Raw genomic sequence first — 14,091 nt, forward strand, 5'->3', positions numbered from 1 at the left:
CTGGATGCAGTGGCTCACCCTATCTGTAATCCTAGCACTTTGGGAGGCCAAGACGGGTGGACTGCCTGAGCTCAGGAGTTTGAGACCAGCCTGGGAAACAGTGAAATTCTGTCTATTAAAGTACAAAAAATTAGCCAGGCATGGCAGCATGTGCCTATAATCCCAGCTACTCGGGAGGCTGAGACCAGAGAATCACTTGAACCCAGGAGGCAGAGATGGCAGTGAGCCAAGATCATGCCACTGCACTCCAGCCTGGGCAACAGAACAAGACTCCATCTCTTCAAGAAAACAAAAAATACATAAAATGGCCCAGTATGGTAGCCCTCCCAGCTACTCAGGAGGCTGAAGCGGGATCACGAGAGCCCAGGAGTTTGAGGCTGCAGTGAGCTATGATTATACTGCTGCACTCTAGCCTGAGTGACTGAGTGAGACCCTGTCTTAAGAAAACATCTAGCCGGGTGCGATGGCTCACGCCTGTAATCCCAGCACTTTGGGAGGCCGAGGCGGGTGGATCACGAGGTCAAGAGATCGGGACCATCCTGGTCAATGTGCTGAAACCCTGTCTCTACTAAAAATACAAAAAATTAGCTGGGCATGGAGGCACGTGCCTGTAATCCCAGCTACTCAGGAGGCTGAGGCAGGAGAATTGCCTGAACCCAGGAGGCGGAGGCTGCGGTGAGCCGAGATCGTGCCATTGCACTCCAGCCTGGGTAACAAGAGCGAAACTCCGTCTCAAAAAAAAAAAAAAAAAAAAAAAAAAAAAGAAAACATCTATCACAAAGGTCAAGAGTGGTGGCTCATGCCTGTAATCCCAGCACTTTGGGAAGCTGAGGCAGGACACGAGGTCAGGAGTCGAGACCAGCCTGACCAACATGGGGAAACCCTGTCTCTACTAAAAAATACAAAAATTAGCCAGGCATGGTAGGTTGCGCCTGTAATTCCAGCTACTCAGGAGGCTGAGGCAGGACAATCGCTTGAACCTGGGAGGTGGAGGCTGCAGTGAGCCGAGACTGCGCCACTGCACTCCAGCCTGAGCGACAGAGCGAGACTCCATCTCAAAAAAAAAAAAAACACATCACAACAGACTGGATGCATAAGCAGAGAGGACGTATGACTTTCCTTCTTCCTCAGTGACCCTGTTACAGTAAGAAGTCGATTTTTTTTATAAGTCGATTTTTTTTTATAACTGCCACACTAAAAGTGCTTGGTCAATGTGTGCTGAAGAGTTGGTAGCTACTACTCGGCCTAGTTTTTCGTTTTTTTTGAGATGGAGTTTTCCACTTGTTGCCCAGGCTGGAGTGCAATGGTGCGATCTTGGCTCACTGCAACCTCTTGGGCTCAAGCGATTCTCCTGCCTCAGCTTCCAGAGTAGCTGGGATAAAAAGCACCCACCACCATGCCCAGCTTAATTTTTGTATTTTCAGTAGAGACAAGGTTTCACCATGTTGGGCAGGCTGGTATTGAACTCCTGACCTTGTGATCTGCCCACCTCAGCCTCCCCAAAGTACTGAGATTACAGGTGTGAGCCACTGTGTGCCCCGCCTGGTGCAATGGTTTTTTAAGTCCCCAAAGCCAAATCTGATTCCTGATTGGAGGTGCTTCCCAGTATATACTGTCTTTCTGCATACTGTCTTTCCCTTTTTCTGCCAATCCAACCTCATTCCTTGAGTGGGGGAAGAGAACACCAACATCCACTCCAACCTTCAAAAGCAAAGGAACAGTCAAACTCACACAATGAAGCTAAGGAGCACTGGCGTCAGATCTGTAAGTTTATTTGCTCAATGTACGACAGCTACATAATGACTCACATTCATGATATTCCATCACTGAGGAAACTGCTAAAGATGGTCCGTGTGTGAAATAATTCCTTAGAGAAACACGGAGCTGGAAAAATAATCACTGATTAGACCTTAAAAATAGTTCACTGCATAACATGACAAAAAGCACAAAGGCTCATTCAGAGAACGTGTTTGTTGTTCTCCGACACTGTAATAGTTATAATTTCACCATGACAAACACCAGACATTAAGATTAAGCTAACACTGGTGTTTCTTTTGCTCCCCCCCTTTTAAAAACAAAATATATAACTGCATGTCACTATAGCAACATCCAAAACAGATCAATTTGTTACAATCACTATTTGGTAGAGCAAACTTTACCCCCAAAAGGAATAATTAAATTAAAAACAAAATAAAACAAAAAAAAAACCTTTAAAAAATTTGAAGACTTAATTTTTTTGTCATAGGAATACATAACACCTACAGTATAAGTTAATCAATTTCAAGCTACTGTATAGAAATACAACACTAGCATGCACAATATTGTATCAATAGAGTAATGGAGGAGTAATCATTTCACTGGAGAGACAGTATCATAGGCAAGTGCATTTCTTTAAAAATAAAGAAAAGAAAAACCATTCAAGCTGCTTAAATATCAAGTCTCCCATTCCCTCTCCGTTTTTAGCCCTCAGGTGTGATTTTTTAATCTTGCATTATTCTAAAAAGCAGCCAGAGCCAAAGCTGAAATTTAAAGGAAAAATAGGTTTTGTAATTCCAGTAAATCATTTCCAAATGCTACAAGGAAAAACGCAACACTGCTCACTGGACATGAAGATAAATTAGGGAAAGCCCCACCTACCCCGCCCCCCTCCCGAAATCGTTTTCCTCTCATGGCAATGACTTGAGGTGCCTGTAAGAGGCACCAAAGCGGCAAAGCTTTCTTCTACTGGTTCTTCTGGTAGCTTCAGTGAACTGGGACTTCTGCTCTAGCGTGAGGAGGGGGCCTTCTAAGGAAAGTCATGCTGGGTAAACTGTGCAATGTCACAGAGCACACTGAGTCTGTGCTCATCGTGGTTCTTCCATCTTCACTGTCACTGTATCCTGTTACACATACTCAGTTCCTAAGTGTAAGCTCAGTTTTGGTATTTAGCAAAAGCATCTGTCCATTTTTCCTCAATTATTACTCACACTTCTTCTTGCCTACATAAAACAAAGGAACGAAGAACACAAGTGTGCTATCATTACACGCCTCGGGAGTTTCTACTGCCACTGACTTGATGAAAAACTGGATGCGCACTCAGGCCGTGTTAACAGCTAGACAGATTTACCTGAAATGAGAATGAGGGACTCAGGGCGGCCCGAAAACAAATGGGTGGAAATAGCAATGTTGTTTCCGTCCATTCCGAATGCGCGCTGGCTGCACAGACAAGCCAATCTCCAATTTCTATGCTTTTTTCATTAAAAAGAACAACTATATAGAGAGGAAAAAGTTCTGGTCAAATAGGAATTAAGAGTTCGTTCTCTGGAACAGTTTTAGTTTATCTTCCTACAACGAGTAGGGGAAGGAGTGTCTTCAGGGAGGAAAAACCAGCACACTGACAAGGCTCCCGAAATTTGACAGAATGTTTATGGATATAGCTCTTCCTTTTGGGTTTTTCTACCAGTAGGCTTCTAGCACCTGAATTTTCACACACTGTACCACAGACCTTCTCCAAACGCCTCTACGACCCCAAAGCTTCTCCACCCAGCTGCGTCCGCCAGCACGAGGGGCAGTGGGAAACGCTCCAGTGCAAAGTGGGCGACGGCAGTGTGATCCCTGAGGAGGGAGCTGTGGCAGCTTCGGAAGCGGGACGTTCTCTGAAAATACCAACACGATCCATGACATACAGACCTGAATTTTCTCTATTTTTGTGGTGTTTCACGTTTCTCTCAAGAGGATAGATAATTTTGGTGGTGGATTTATGTTAAGAGGAAAGGAGGACAAAAAAAAAAAAAAAATCCCACAGCCACCTGCCGAGCACCTATTAAGCAAAACCCGAAGTCGCTTTCATTCTCCTCATTTAGCCTAGGAGACCGATCAACAGCAACACCAACTGGCTAAGGCTGAACACGGATGTTAAAGCCCAAACAACTAGCAAACCAAAGGAAAAATACGCAGTTGATGGCTTGATGTTACATATGGCTGTCATGTAGAAATACTGTAAACTGCAATTTAGTGTTAATACTGTCAACTAATCAGAGACTTCGGAAAACTGGCAAGGCCTAAACCACAAGGATGCACGAGGCCTCAGGTTCTAAGTCTGTCAGTCTGGGGTTTACACTATTCCATGTCTGTAGGCTACACCCTGGAAAACATGCAGAGCCAGACAGATGAGATAGAAAGTACCCAAAATGAGAGACGAGAGCATATGTACATAAAAATCCTTACTGGAACCACAGAACTTACTGAATGAGGGCCATTCCTCTTTTAAGTTTTCTTTTCATCTGAAAACCCTATCTTCTAGCAATAAGTTAAATTAGAGACAGACAGCTCCACTTGCATGAATCTACAGAACAGTCCAGACGCCAGTGTGAGGCTGCTATTCCAATACCAGCACAGCTAGCCTGACTTTCCACTAGTGGTATTTTGGCAAAAATGTCAAAGAGGCGATCAAAGACAGGACAGGTCGTGGGTTTCTCCCTGGGAAGGTCATCCCTCCCTTTCCCTCCCCCACCCGACCCCCAACTCATGGGAAAAAAATAAAGACTGCAGTAGTAGCATCCGCGTGCGCTGCCAGTCCCCCTGGGGCCTTAATTGTTGCCTTCGCCGCCGTCGTCGTCCTGCTGGTCGCTCGTCCAGAGCGTGAGGTTGTCACGGAGGAGCTGCATGATGAGCGTGGAGTCCTTGTAGGAGTCCTCGTTGAGGGTGTCGAGCTCGGCGATGGCGTCGTCAAACGCGGTCTTGGCCAAGTGGCACGCTTGCTCCGGGGCGTTCTGGATCTCATAGTAGAAGACGGAGTAGTTAAGAGCCAGGCCTAATCGGATGGGGTGGGTGGGCTGCATGTGCTCTTTGCTGATCTCGTGGGCTTCACTGTAGGCCTTCTCGGAGGACTCCACCACCGTCGCCCTCTTCTCTCCAGTGGCCACTTCGGCCAGGTAGCGGTAGTAGTCCCCTTTCATCTTCAGGTAGAACACTTTGCTCTCGTACTGGGTCTCACTGCAATTCTTGATCAGGTAGTTATCCAGCAGGCTCAGCACATCCTGGCACACCGCCTCCAGCTCCTTCTCTATCTTCTCCCGGTACGCACGCACCATCTCTATCTTCTTCTCGTTGCCGTCCGCAGATGTCTTCTGCTCAATGCTACTGATGACCCTCCAGGAAGAGCGGCGTGCCCCCACCACGTTCTTGTAGGCCACAGACAGGAGGTTTCGTTCCTCATTGGACAGTGGCTCATTCAGCTCTGTCACCTATAGAGGGAAAAGGACAGAGCTGTTATGGTACAGATGGTGTCCACTGGATGACTCGTCTCTTTGGGCCACTACAACAGAGCTCTCGGCTGAGTAACTTGATGAACAGAATGGCGGGGAGAAGGGGGCTGGAGGTGGAGCACACGCGAGGGAGGGGAAAGTGCGGTTGGATCAATGGTGTCTGAACCCCAGCTTCCTCCCCAGGAAAGGACATAGGCCTATCACATGTGTTCCACAAAACATGACAGTCTAGGTCTTAGATGAGAAGCTTTTATCTATATCGCAGAAGGCCAACCGCTCTTTCATGTACTATTATATACATGCACCAATCCTGAAGACTGTGAGTACAGATGGTCCAACTCAGCGTTTTGTTGTTGTTGTTGTTGTTTTTTTAGGAAAACACACTGACAAATTCCTCCTAATCCTGCCCTGTCTACTAAACTTCAGTCCCATCCCTTCTGGATGAGAAAATACTGAGTCAATTTCAAGCCGACTTCGGAGAAACAAGGAGGCCTTTCCACTCGTATGCTAAGACCATGTGAATTCTAAACCTCAGAGGGCATGGGACTGAGTCTGATCACTGTGACGCTTTAGCAACCCAGGAAACTCATGTATTATATTTGTGGCAGTGGGAGTGTGTGACTGCATAAAACTACAACTACAACTAGCAGTACAAAAGAATGAGGCAAGCGCAGCCCCTCCGAGCTGAGCAGGGCAACAGGAATCAATGCTTCTTCCAAGGCGGGCATTTCTCAAGCTTCCCGCCCTTATCACCCCCAAGACTAATCACCTTAAGAAAACTAAAGTGGCATATCAAACCAATGTTGCATATTTTTATGACTACAAATAACTGCTTATAATAAAGTTCAGCCAATAATACTAACTTTATTTACCTGATTTCTATAGTATCAGAATAATATATTATTACATTAAGTATTTGACAACCATATGAAATACATTCTTCTTATTTTTTGAGACAGGGTCTCTCATTCTATCGCCCAGCCTGGAGTGCAGCGGCATGATCACAGCTCACTGCAGCCTCAACCTCCCCAGGCTCAGATGATTCTCCCACCTCTGCCTACTGAGGAGCTGGGACTACCAGCACACACCAACTGGCTGGGGATGGGGAGAGAAGAAAAGTGGTTACTCCCTGTCCCAAGTCCCCACTGTTCCCTGTGTGGATGAACCACAACATCTGTGTAACATTGTATTACATACAGATACCAAGGGTAGGGAGATAGAATCCAAAAAGATCTACTAAACTAAGATTGACTAGCCCACGGCCCGCGGGACGCACGCAGTCCAGGATGGCTGTGAGCCCAACACACATTTGTCAACTTTCTTAAAACACTGAGATTTTTGGCCGGGTGCGGTGGCTCACGCCTGTAATCTCAGCACTTTGAGAGGCTGAGGTGGGTGATCATGAGGTCAGAAACCCCGGTCTTTACTGAAAATACAAAAATTAGCTGGGCGAGGTGGCGGGAGCCGGTAATCCCAGCTACTCGGGAGGCTGAGGCAGGAGAATCTCTTGATTTTTGGTAGTGGGGTGGGGGTGGATGGAGGTTGCAGTGAGCTGAGATCATGCCATTGCACTCCAGCCTGGGTAACAGAGACTCTGACTCAAAAATAAAAATAAAAATAACATTTTTTGTGAAAAAAAAAATTTTTTTTTTAAGCTCATCAATTATCGTTAGTGTTAGTGTATTTTATGTGTGGCCCAAGACAATTCTTCTTCTAATGTGGCCCAGGGAAGCCAAAAGACTGGACAGCCCTTTACTAAACTCCTGGGGAATGGGGGAACTGAGCTACCAGGAGACTTTTTCCCCCTACGTTTTAATCATTTATGTTCAGTATATTAGTACATGCCTGTAATCCCAGTGCTTTGAGAGACCAAACAGGGGGGACTGCTTGAGGCCAGGAGTTCAAGACCAGCCTGGCCAACATAGCAAGACCCCATCTCTATAAAAAAAATTCTTTAAATTATAAATGGGGTTATGCTTGGCAAAACTGGATACAGTCACTAATTCAAGCAGCATCTACTCAGAGATAATTAAATCAAAACATAAACCAAATCATGCTTATTAGTTTATGGCAGGCAATTCATTTTTTGAATGAACTGATTAGCAAATGGTATACATTCAAATATTCCCTAAACTGATTAGCAGTGTTTTTAAAGTTAACTTTTTCCTAGACATTACTGACGCTCTGTTTTAATGCTGGAGAACAATGTTACCCCTAACAGCTGTGCCCTCAGTGAAACAGACTCAAAAGAGGGGAAGACTAGGGGTGGGTTCAGAGCAGAAGGAAGCCAAGAAAGCGATGCTCTGCTCTACCACCTCCTGCGCCTCGCCCTTCTGCAAACACTCCTGCTCCTGCATGAATAAAAACAGGTACCTCGTGCCTCATTCTGCACTATCTGTCATCCAGCAGACCGCTGTCACTACTGCTGTGTCCACAAATAACTAAAAGACTGGGTTTTTCCCAGTTCCATCATTTCCTAAGCAATCTTGTGGACAAGCCACTTCATTTCTCTGGGCTTTGGTTTTCTTATCTGCACACTGGGGATTTCTGCCTCTTTCATAATGTATACAGGTATATCACACAAATAAGAAAGTCTTTTTTTCTTTTTGAGACCTGGCCTCACTCTGTTACCCAAGCTGAAGTGCAGAGGCACAATCACGGCTCACTGCAGCCTCAAACTGCTGGGCTCAAGCAACCCTCCCTCCTCAGTCTCCAGAGTAGCTGGGACTACAGGTGTGAGCCATCATGCATGGTGGAGTTCTATCTTTTTTTTGGGTGGCGGGGAGTGGGGGCAGGGGGAGCAGACAGACTTTCAAAAAGACATGGTCTCACTCTGTTGCCCAGGCTGAAGTTCAAGGCACAATCTTGGCTCATTGCAACCTCCTCCTCCCAGGCTCAAATAATTCTCATGCCTCGGCCTTCCGATTACCTGGGAATATAAGCATATGCCACCATGCCTGGCTAATTTTTGTATTTTTAGTAAAGATGAGGTTTTGCCATGTTGGCCAGGCTGGTCTCAAACTTCTGGCCTCAAGTGATCCACCCACCTCAGCCTCCCTAAGTGCTGGGATTACAGGCCTGAGCCACAGTGCCCAGCCTATGGCTGATATATCTTTTTTTTTCTGAGACAAGGTCTTACTCTGTCACCTCAGCTGGAGTGCAGTGGCACCAACTTAGCTCACTGCAACCTCAGCCTCCCAGGGCTTCAAGTGATCCTCCTACCTTAGCCTCCTGAGCAGCTGGGACCAAGGCACATGCCACCACACCCAGCTAATTTTTCTATTTTTCTGTAGAGACAGGGTCTTGCCATGTTTTCAAGGCTGGTTTTGAACTCCTGGCCTCAAGCAAGCCACCTATCTCAGCCTCCCAAAGTGCTAGGATTACAGGTGTGAGCCACTACATCCAGCCATCTTAAAATTTTTAGTAGAGACGAGGTCTCACTATGTTGCCCAGGCTGGTCTCGAACCCCTCAAGTTCAAGTGATCCTCCTGCCTTGGCCTCTCAGAGTGCTGGGATCACAGGTGAGAGCCACTGTGCCCAACAAAGTCTTCTTGAAAAAGGAAAATGCTACAGAAATGCGAGGAACTAGTTTTAAGAATACCCTGAATAACTTTCCTTCATTTTCGTTCTCACCACAGGGGATGTCTACATTTCCTACCTAACGATCTCCTAGCTCATCTTCCTGTATCTAGTGTCTCTTCTCTGTTTCACCCCCTTCTCTATTTTAAGCGGAAACTGCCTTAGCTGCCTCACATCACTTCCCTTCCAAAAACCCTAGTCCCTTACAGCCTGAAAAAAACTGCTCAGACTTGGCTTTGGAAGGAGCTGAGCCCTTGGGCGCTGCTGCCGCCAGTGTCTGGCATACCTCCCCGAGTGTGCGGACGCTGAAGACAAACCCCCGCAGTGCAGGCCTCATGACTGCCTCCAGTGCAAGGAGAGGCCATCGTACTGAAGGCCACAGAGATCAAGTTCTGGCCTTTCCCCTAAATCATGCTGTCCTTATTTCAAGGGCCAAGAGCTATTTAGAGCTCAAATTACCTCACCAGTCCTGGGGGGAGCTCTTCCTGCTTCAGATGAAGTCTCCCTGCAGAGCCCAGAGTGGCGATCTGTACTTATGTAAAGTCTGTCTAGTTGTCCCCAGACAAATTGGAACAAGCAGATTATGAAATGCCAGTAGCACCTTTAGATAGAGTAGCTTGACCACATTTGGAACACGTCCAGATGTTCTCTGCCAGTGAAAAACTAAGTTAGAGGGAAACCCTTTAGCTCTAAAAAGTCTGCTCAAAAGAAAGGTTGTTCTAACACCTTAAATCAGAATTTTAAAAAATTATTTAACCTTTAGATCAAAATTACTTACATGAGAATTAATCTGTTATGTTTAAATTAAAATAAGAGATCCTCACCATACTAGTTTTAAAAGTGAAAAGATAACGTTTTAAAAGAACAAAAGTTATTCTAATAGTGTCTAAAAAGATTTAATCAAGGCAGAATAACTATTCAATGTGGGAAGATATGGGATCTGTATTATTTGGGAAGGGAAGTAACATTTTTCAAAACAGTCATTAAATTTGTTGTTGTTTTTTAAATAGAGATAGGGTCTCACTCTGTTGCCCTGGCTGGAGTACAGTGGTGTAATCACAGCTCACTACAGTCACGCCACAAACTCCTGTGCCTCAGTCTCCAGAGAAGCTGGGACTATAGGCGTCCACCACCATACAGCTACTTTTTGTATTTTTTGCAGGGACCAGGGTCTCCCTGCGTTGTCCAGGCTGGTCTCAAACTCCTGAGCACAAGTGATCCTCTAGCCTTGGCCGCCCAAAGTGATGGGATTACAGGCGTGAGCCATCATGCCCAGCCTTCTTCTTTAAAAAAAAAAAAAAAGGAAAAGAAATAGAGTCTCACTCTGTTGCTCAGGCTAGAGAGAAGTGGCGAGTTCACAGCTCACTACAGCCTCAACTCAAGCTCAGGTGATCCTCCCACCTCAGCCTCCAACCACGCCCAGTTAATAAACTGTTTCTACAAATGTGACACGTGTAAACATGGTACCCAAATTTACTGTCATGGCTGTGGGAAAACTTAGGTTTCAGTTTTTATTCCCCAGAGTTATATGTTCTGCTTAAAAACAAAATTAAAGTTTCTGCTTTCTCAACTACTACAAGCTCAAGTTCAAATTTCTTTTGATGACTTAGATGTTAAAGATAGCCGTAGGTAAAAAGGTTAGAAAATTCTATGCTATTCTCACCAACAGTTTAAAATGCAGAACTCCCCAAATCCCAGCTGCTAAGGAATCAGATATTAATTAGTGTCAACTGTTTTCCCCTAAGAGTTGACGAGGAGAGAAACCTTTTCTACCTAAGATTAGCAACTCTTGAAATTCTTGGAAAGCTACTTAGATGACTCTCCGACCTTAAGCCATGGAGTACCAGGTCATTCACAATTTTCTTATCTACCAAGAACCTTAAATTGTAATGAATGAGCTGGGCGCAGTGGCTCACGTCTATAATCCCAGCACTTTGGGAGGCTGAGGTGGGCAGATCACTTGAGGTCAGTAGTTCAAGACTAGCCTGGCCAACATGGTGAAACCCTGTCTCTACTAAAAATACAAAACTTAGCCAGGTGTGTAGTGTGCATGCCCGTAATCCCAGCTACTCGGGAGGCTGAGGCAGGAGAACCACTTGAACCTGGGAGGCGGAGGTTGCAGTGAGCCAAGATTGCACCACTGCACTCCAGCCCAGGGCACAGAGTGATATTCAAAGAAAAGAAAAGAAAAATAATGAATGCAATTTTGCATTTTTCATCTTCTTAACTAACTCCTGGGGGCTCAAGCAATCCTCCTGCCTCAACCTGGAACTACAGGTATGCACCACCTCACCCAACACATTGATTTAATAAAATGGAAAATCTCTACAAAGAACTGAAGTTCACATCCAAAAAGTAAGCCAACAGAGATGAACAGGCAGAGCACACAGGACTTTGAGGGCAATGAAACTACACTGTGTGATACTCAGATGGTGGCTACATCCCTCTATATACTTGTCAAAATCCACAGAATGCACAACACCAAGAGTGAGCTCTATTACAAACTGTGGACCTGGGGTGATAATGAAGATACATTCATTAACTGCAGTTTAAGTGTACCCTTCTGGCAGGGGCTGCTGAGGGAGGGAGGCTGTGCTTGTGTGGGGGCAGGGGGTATACGGGAACTCCACTCAATTTTGCTGTGAACCCAAAACTGCTCTAAAAAAGTCTGGCTCTTTTTTCTTCCCTGACACAAAGAGTTTCGCTCTGTCACCGGGGCTGGAGTGTGATGGTGTGATCTTGGCTCACTGCAGCCTCCGCCTCCCAGGTTCAAGTGATTCTCCTGCCTCAGCCTCCTGAGTAGCTGAGACTACAGGCGCCCACCACCATGTCTGGCTAATTTTTGTATTTTTTTGCAGAGACAGGGTTTCACCATGTTTGGCCAGGCTGGTCTTGAACTCCCGAGATCAACTGATCCACCTGCCTCAGCCTCCCCAAGTGCTGGGGTTACAGGCATGAACCACTGTGCCTGACCCTCTTAACTGACTGAGCTTTGCATACTTCACAGTAAAAAACCACAGCCATGAACAAGTACAACTATTTGCTGAGTCCCAGCAAATCACCAAGTCTGGAGGCAGTGTTGGGGACTCTCAACACACGTTCATTCCAGAAAACTTGATGTAACATGTTCTATAAGGTCTGGTGACTAGCAAAAATATGCTTAATGGCCACTATTTATCAAATAACTAATTCATCAAGCATCCATGAACCATCTAGTATATACATCACACTGTACTGCAATGTGAAGACACAAAAAATTAGTAGGATGTACTCAAGATACTCAGTCTACGTGGAGAAAATACAACTTATTCACATTAGAGTGTCAGTCGCAGAGGTATTCTTAACGTAGCAAACTGCATGGAATACTTGGAGAAAATTTTAATTAGGAAGTAACAACTTTAGCTGGGTTTTTTCAGCAGCAATCAAACACCCTGGCTAAAAATTGTGTAGAAGGGAAACACTGATTTGAGGAAGAGAAACAGCCTCAAAGAGTTGTGAAACTTCTACCCAAGGCCAAGCCAAGGTCTCAGAGATGAGAGAAGAGCTGGGTGAGAGCCTGGGGTTTGGCTGACAGCTGCCAAGTCCCACTCTACAAGGCGGGTATTATACTCATTTACAGGTGTGACTCGGAGAAATCACATGACTTTCCCCCAGAGTCACGTCATTCACACTCCACAGAGCAGAAAAAACTCTTAGCCCTCTGGCTTCAAATCTTGTGCTCCTTTCTATGCCAAGAGTCTGTGATGATGTAATTATGGCAACACCACAGAGAAAGGACTAACTTCTCTAGGACATAAAAACCTCCTGAGAACTTCTAAGGTCAACCAGTAGCAGAAAAGTGGGCAAAAGGGGCAGAGAAAGGGAAAACAATAGGAAAAAATGCTCAGCCTCATTAATTATGTTAATTTCTCTGATCACACTGCTACAGTTTCATTGTGAAGGTGACAGTGTAGGTAACAGGCACTCACCCATTTGTCATGTGCATATGACAGAATTCCAGATGGCACCAAAAATTATCTGTGTATTCACAGTGCATTTCTAGAAGGGTGTGAAAAAAGCAAGACTGGCTGGGAAGCAGTCAAGGTTGATCAGGCTGAATTTTGTACCGATGACTAGTAGTACCTATTTCAATAAACCTTCTCCACAATTCACCCTGTTATTCGTACCTACAATTAGAGCTTAAAGCCAATCTTGAAAAGTAAGTTTTCAGAAAACCTCAAAGCCAGTAATTTTATATAAACAGTTTATGGATGTATACAACAAACTCAAACCCACACTTCTTTGCTTTGTGTGTGTTAACTTAGTTGTATAAAAATAATGATAATAGGCCGGGCACGGTGGCTCATGCCTGTAATCCCAGCACTTTGGGAGGACGAGGCAGGCAGATCACCTGAATTCAGGAGTTTGAGACCAGCCTGGTCAACATGGTGAAACCCCATCTTTACTAAAAATACAAAAATTAGTCGGGTGTGGTGAGTGCTTGTTGTCCTAGCTACTTGGGAGGCTGAGACAGGAGAATATGGCTTGAACCCAGGAGGCAGAGGTTGCAGTGAGCTGAGATCGAGCCACTGCACTCTAGCCTGGGCAACAGAGCAAGATTCCATCTCAAAAAAGGAATAGAGGCTGGGCGCGGTGGCTCACGCCTGTAATCCCAGCACTTTGGGAGGCTGAGGCGGGTGGATCACGAGGTTATGAGATCGAGACCATCCTGGTCAACATGGTGAAACCCTGTGTCTACTAAAAATACAAAAAATTAGCTGGGCGCAGTGGCGCGTGCCTGTAAACCCAGCTACTCAGGAGGCTGAGGCAGGAGAATTGCCTGAACCCAGGAGGCGGAGGTTGCGGTGAGCCGAGATCGCGCCATTGCACTCCAGCCTGGGTAACAAGAGCGAAACTCCGTCTCAAAAAAAGAAAAAAAAAAAGGAATAGAAATAAAAATAATGATAATAATAATGTATAAAAATGCTAAAGATACAATGAAGAACAAAGGATATCTTTATACAGGTCAGGAATAGTATACAGAATATATACTATACTGCTGACCACTGAACAACACGGGTTTGAACTGTACAAATCCACTTATATGTGAATTTCCCTACACCTCTGCCACCCGAGACAGCAAGCCCAATCCTCCTCTCTATCCTGCTCAGTCTGTTCAACACGAAGACCCTGAGGATGAGGACCTTTACAATGACCCAATTCCACTTAATGAAGAATAAATATACTTTCTCTTAGGCTTTTCTTAATATTTTTTCTCTAGCTTACT

At 45.3% G+C, this 14,091-nt stretch overlaps 1 protein-coding gene across 1 annotated transcript in view; it reads right to left on the reverse strand.

Moving 5' to 3' along the window:
• Window positions 1-1,756: 1,756 nt before the first annotated feature.
• Window positions 1,757-14,091, reverse strand: part of YWHAG (tyrosine 3-monooxygenase/tryptophan 5-monooxygenase activation protein gamma) — a 33,165-nt gene continuing 20,830 nt past the window's right edge. Inside the window, exon 2 of the mRNA XM_012449022.2 lies at window positions 1,757-5,225. Within this exon, the coding sequence (XP_012304445.1) occupies window positions 4,569-5,225 (657 nt within the window). The 3' untranslated portion in view covers window positions 1,757-4,568. The remainder of the gene's footprint in view (window positions 5,226-14,091) is intronic.

The sequence above is a fragment of the Aotus nancymaae genome, unplaced genomic scaffold (genome assembly GCF_030222135.1).
Source record: "Aotus nancymaae isolate 86718 unplaced genomic scaffold, 86718_ANA_hifiasm-v0.15.2.pri h1tg000012l, whole genome shotgun sequence".
Taxonomy (NCBI): domain Eukaryota; kingdom Metazoa; phylum Chordata; class Mammalia; order Primates; family Aotidae; genus Aotus; species Aotus nancymaae.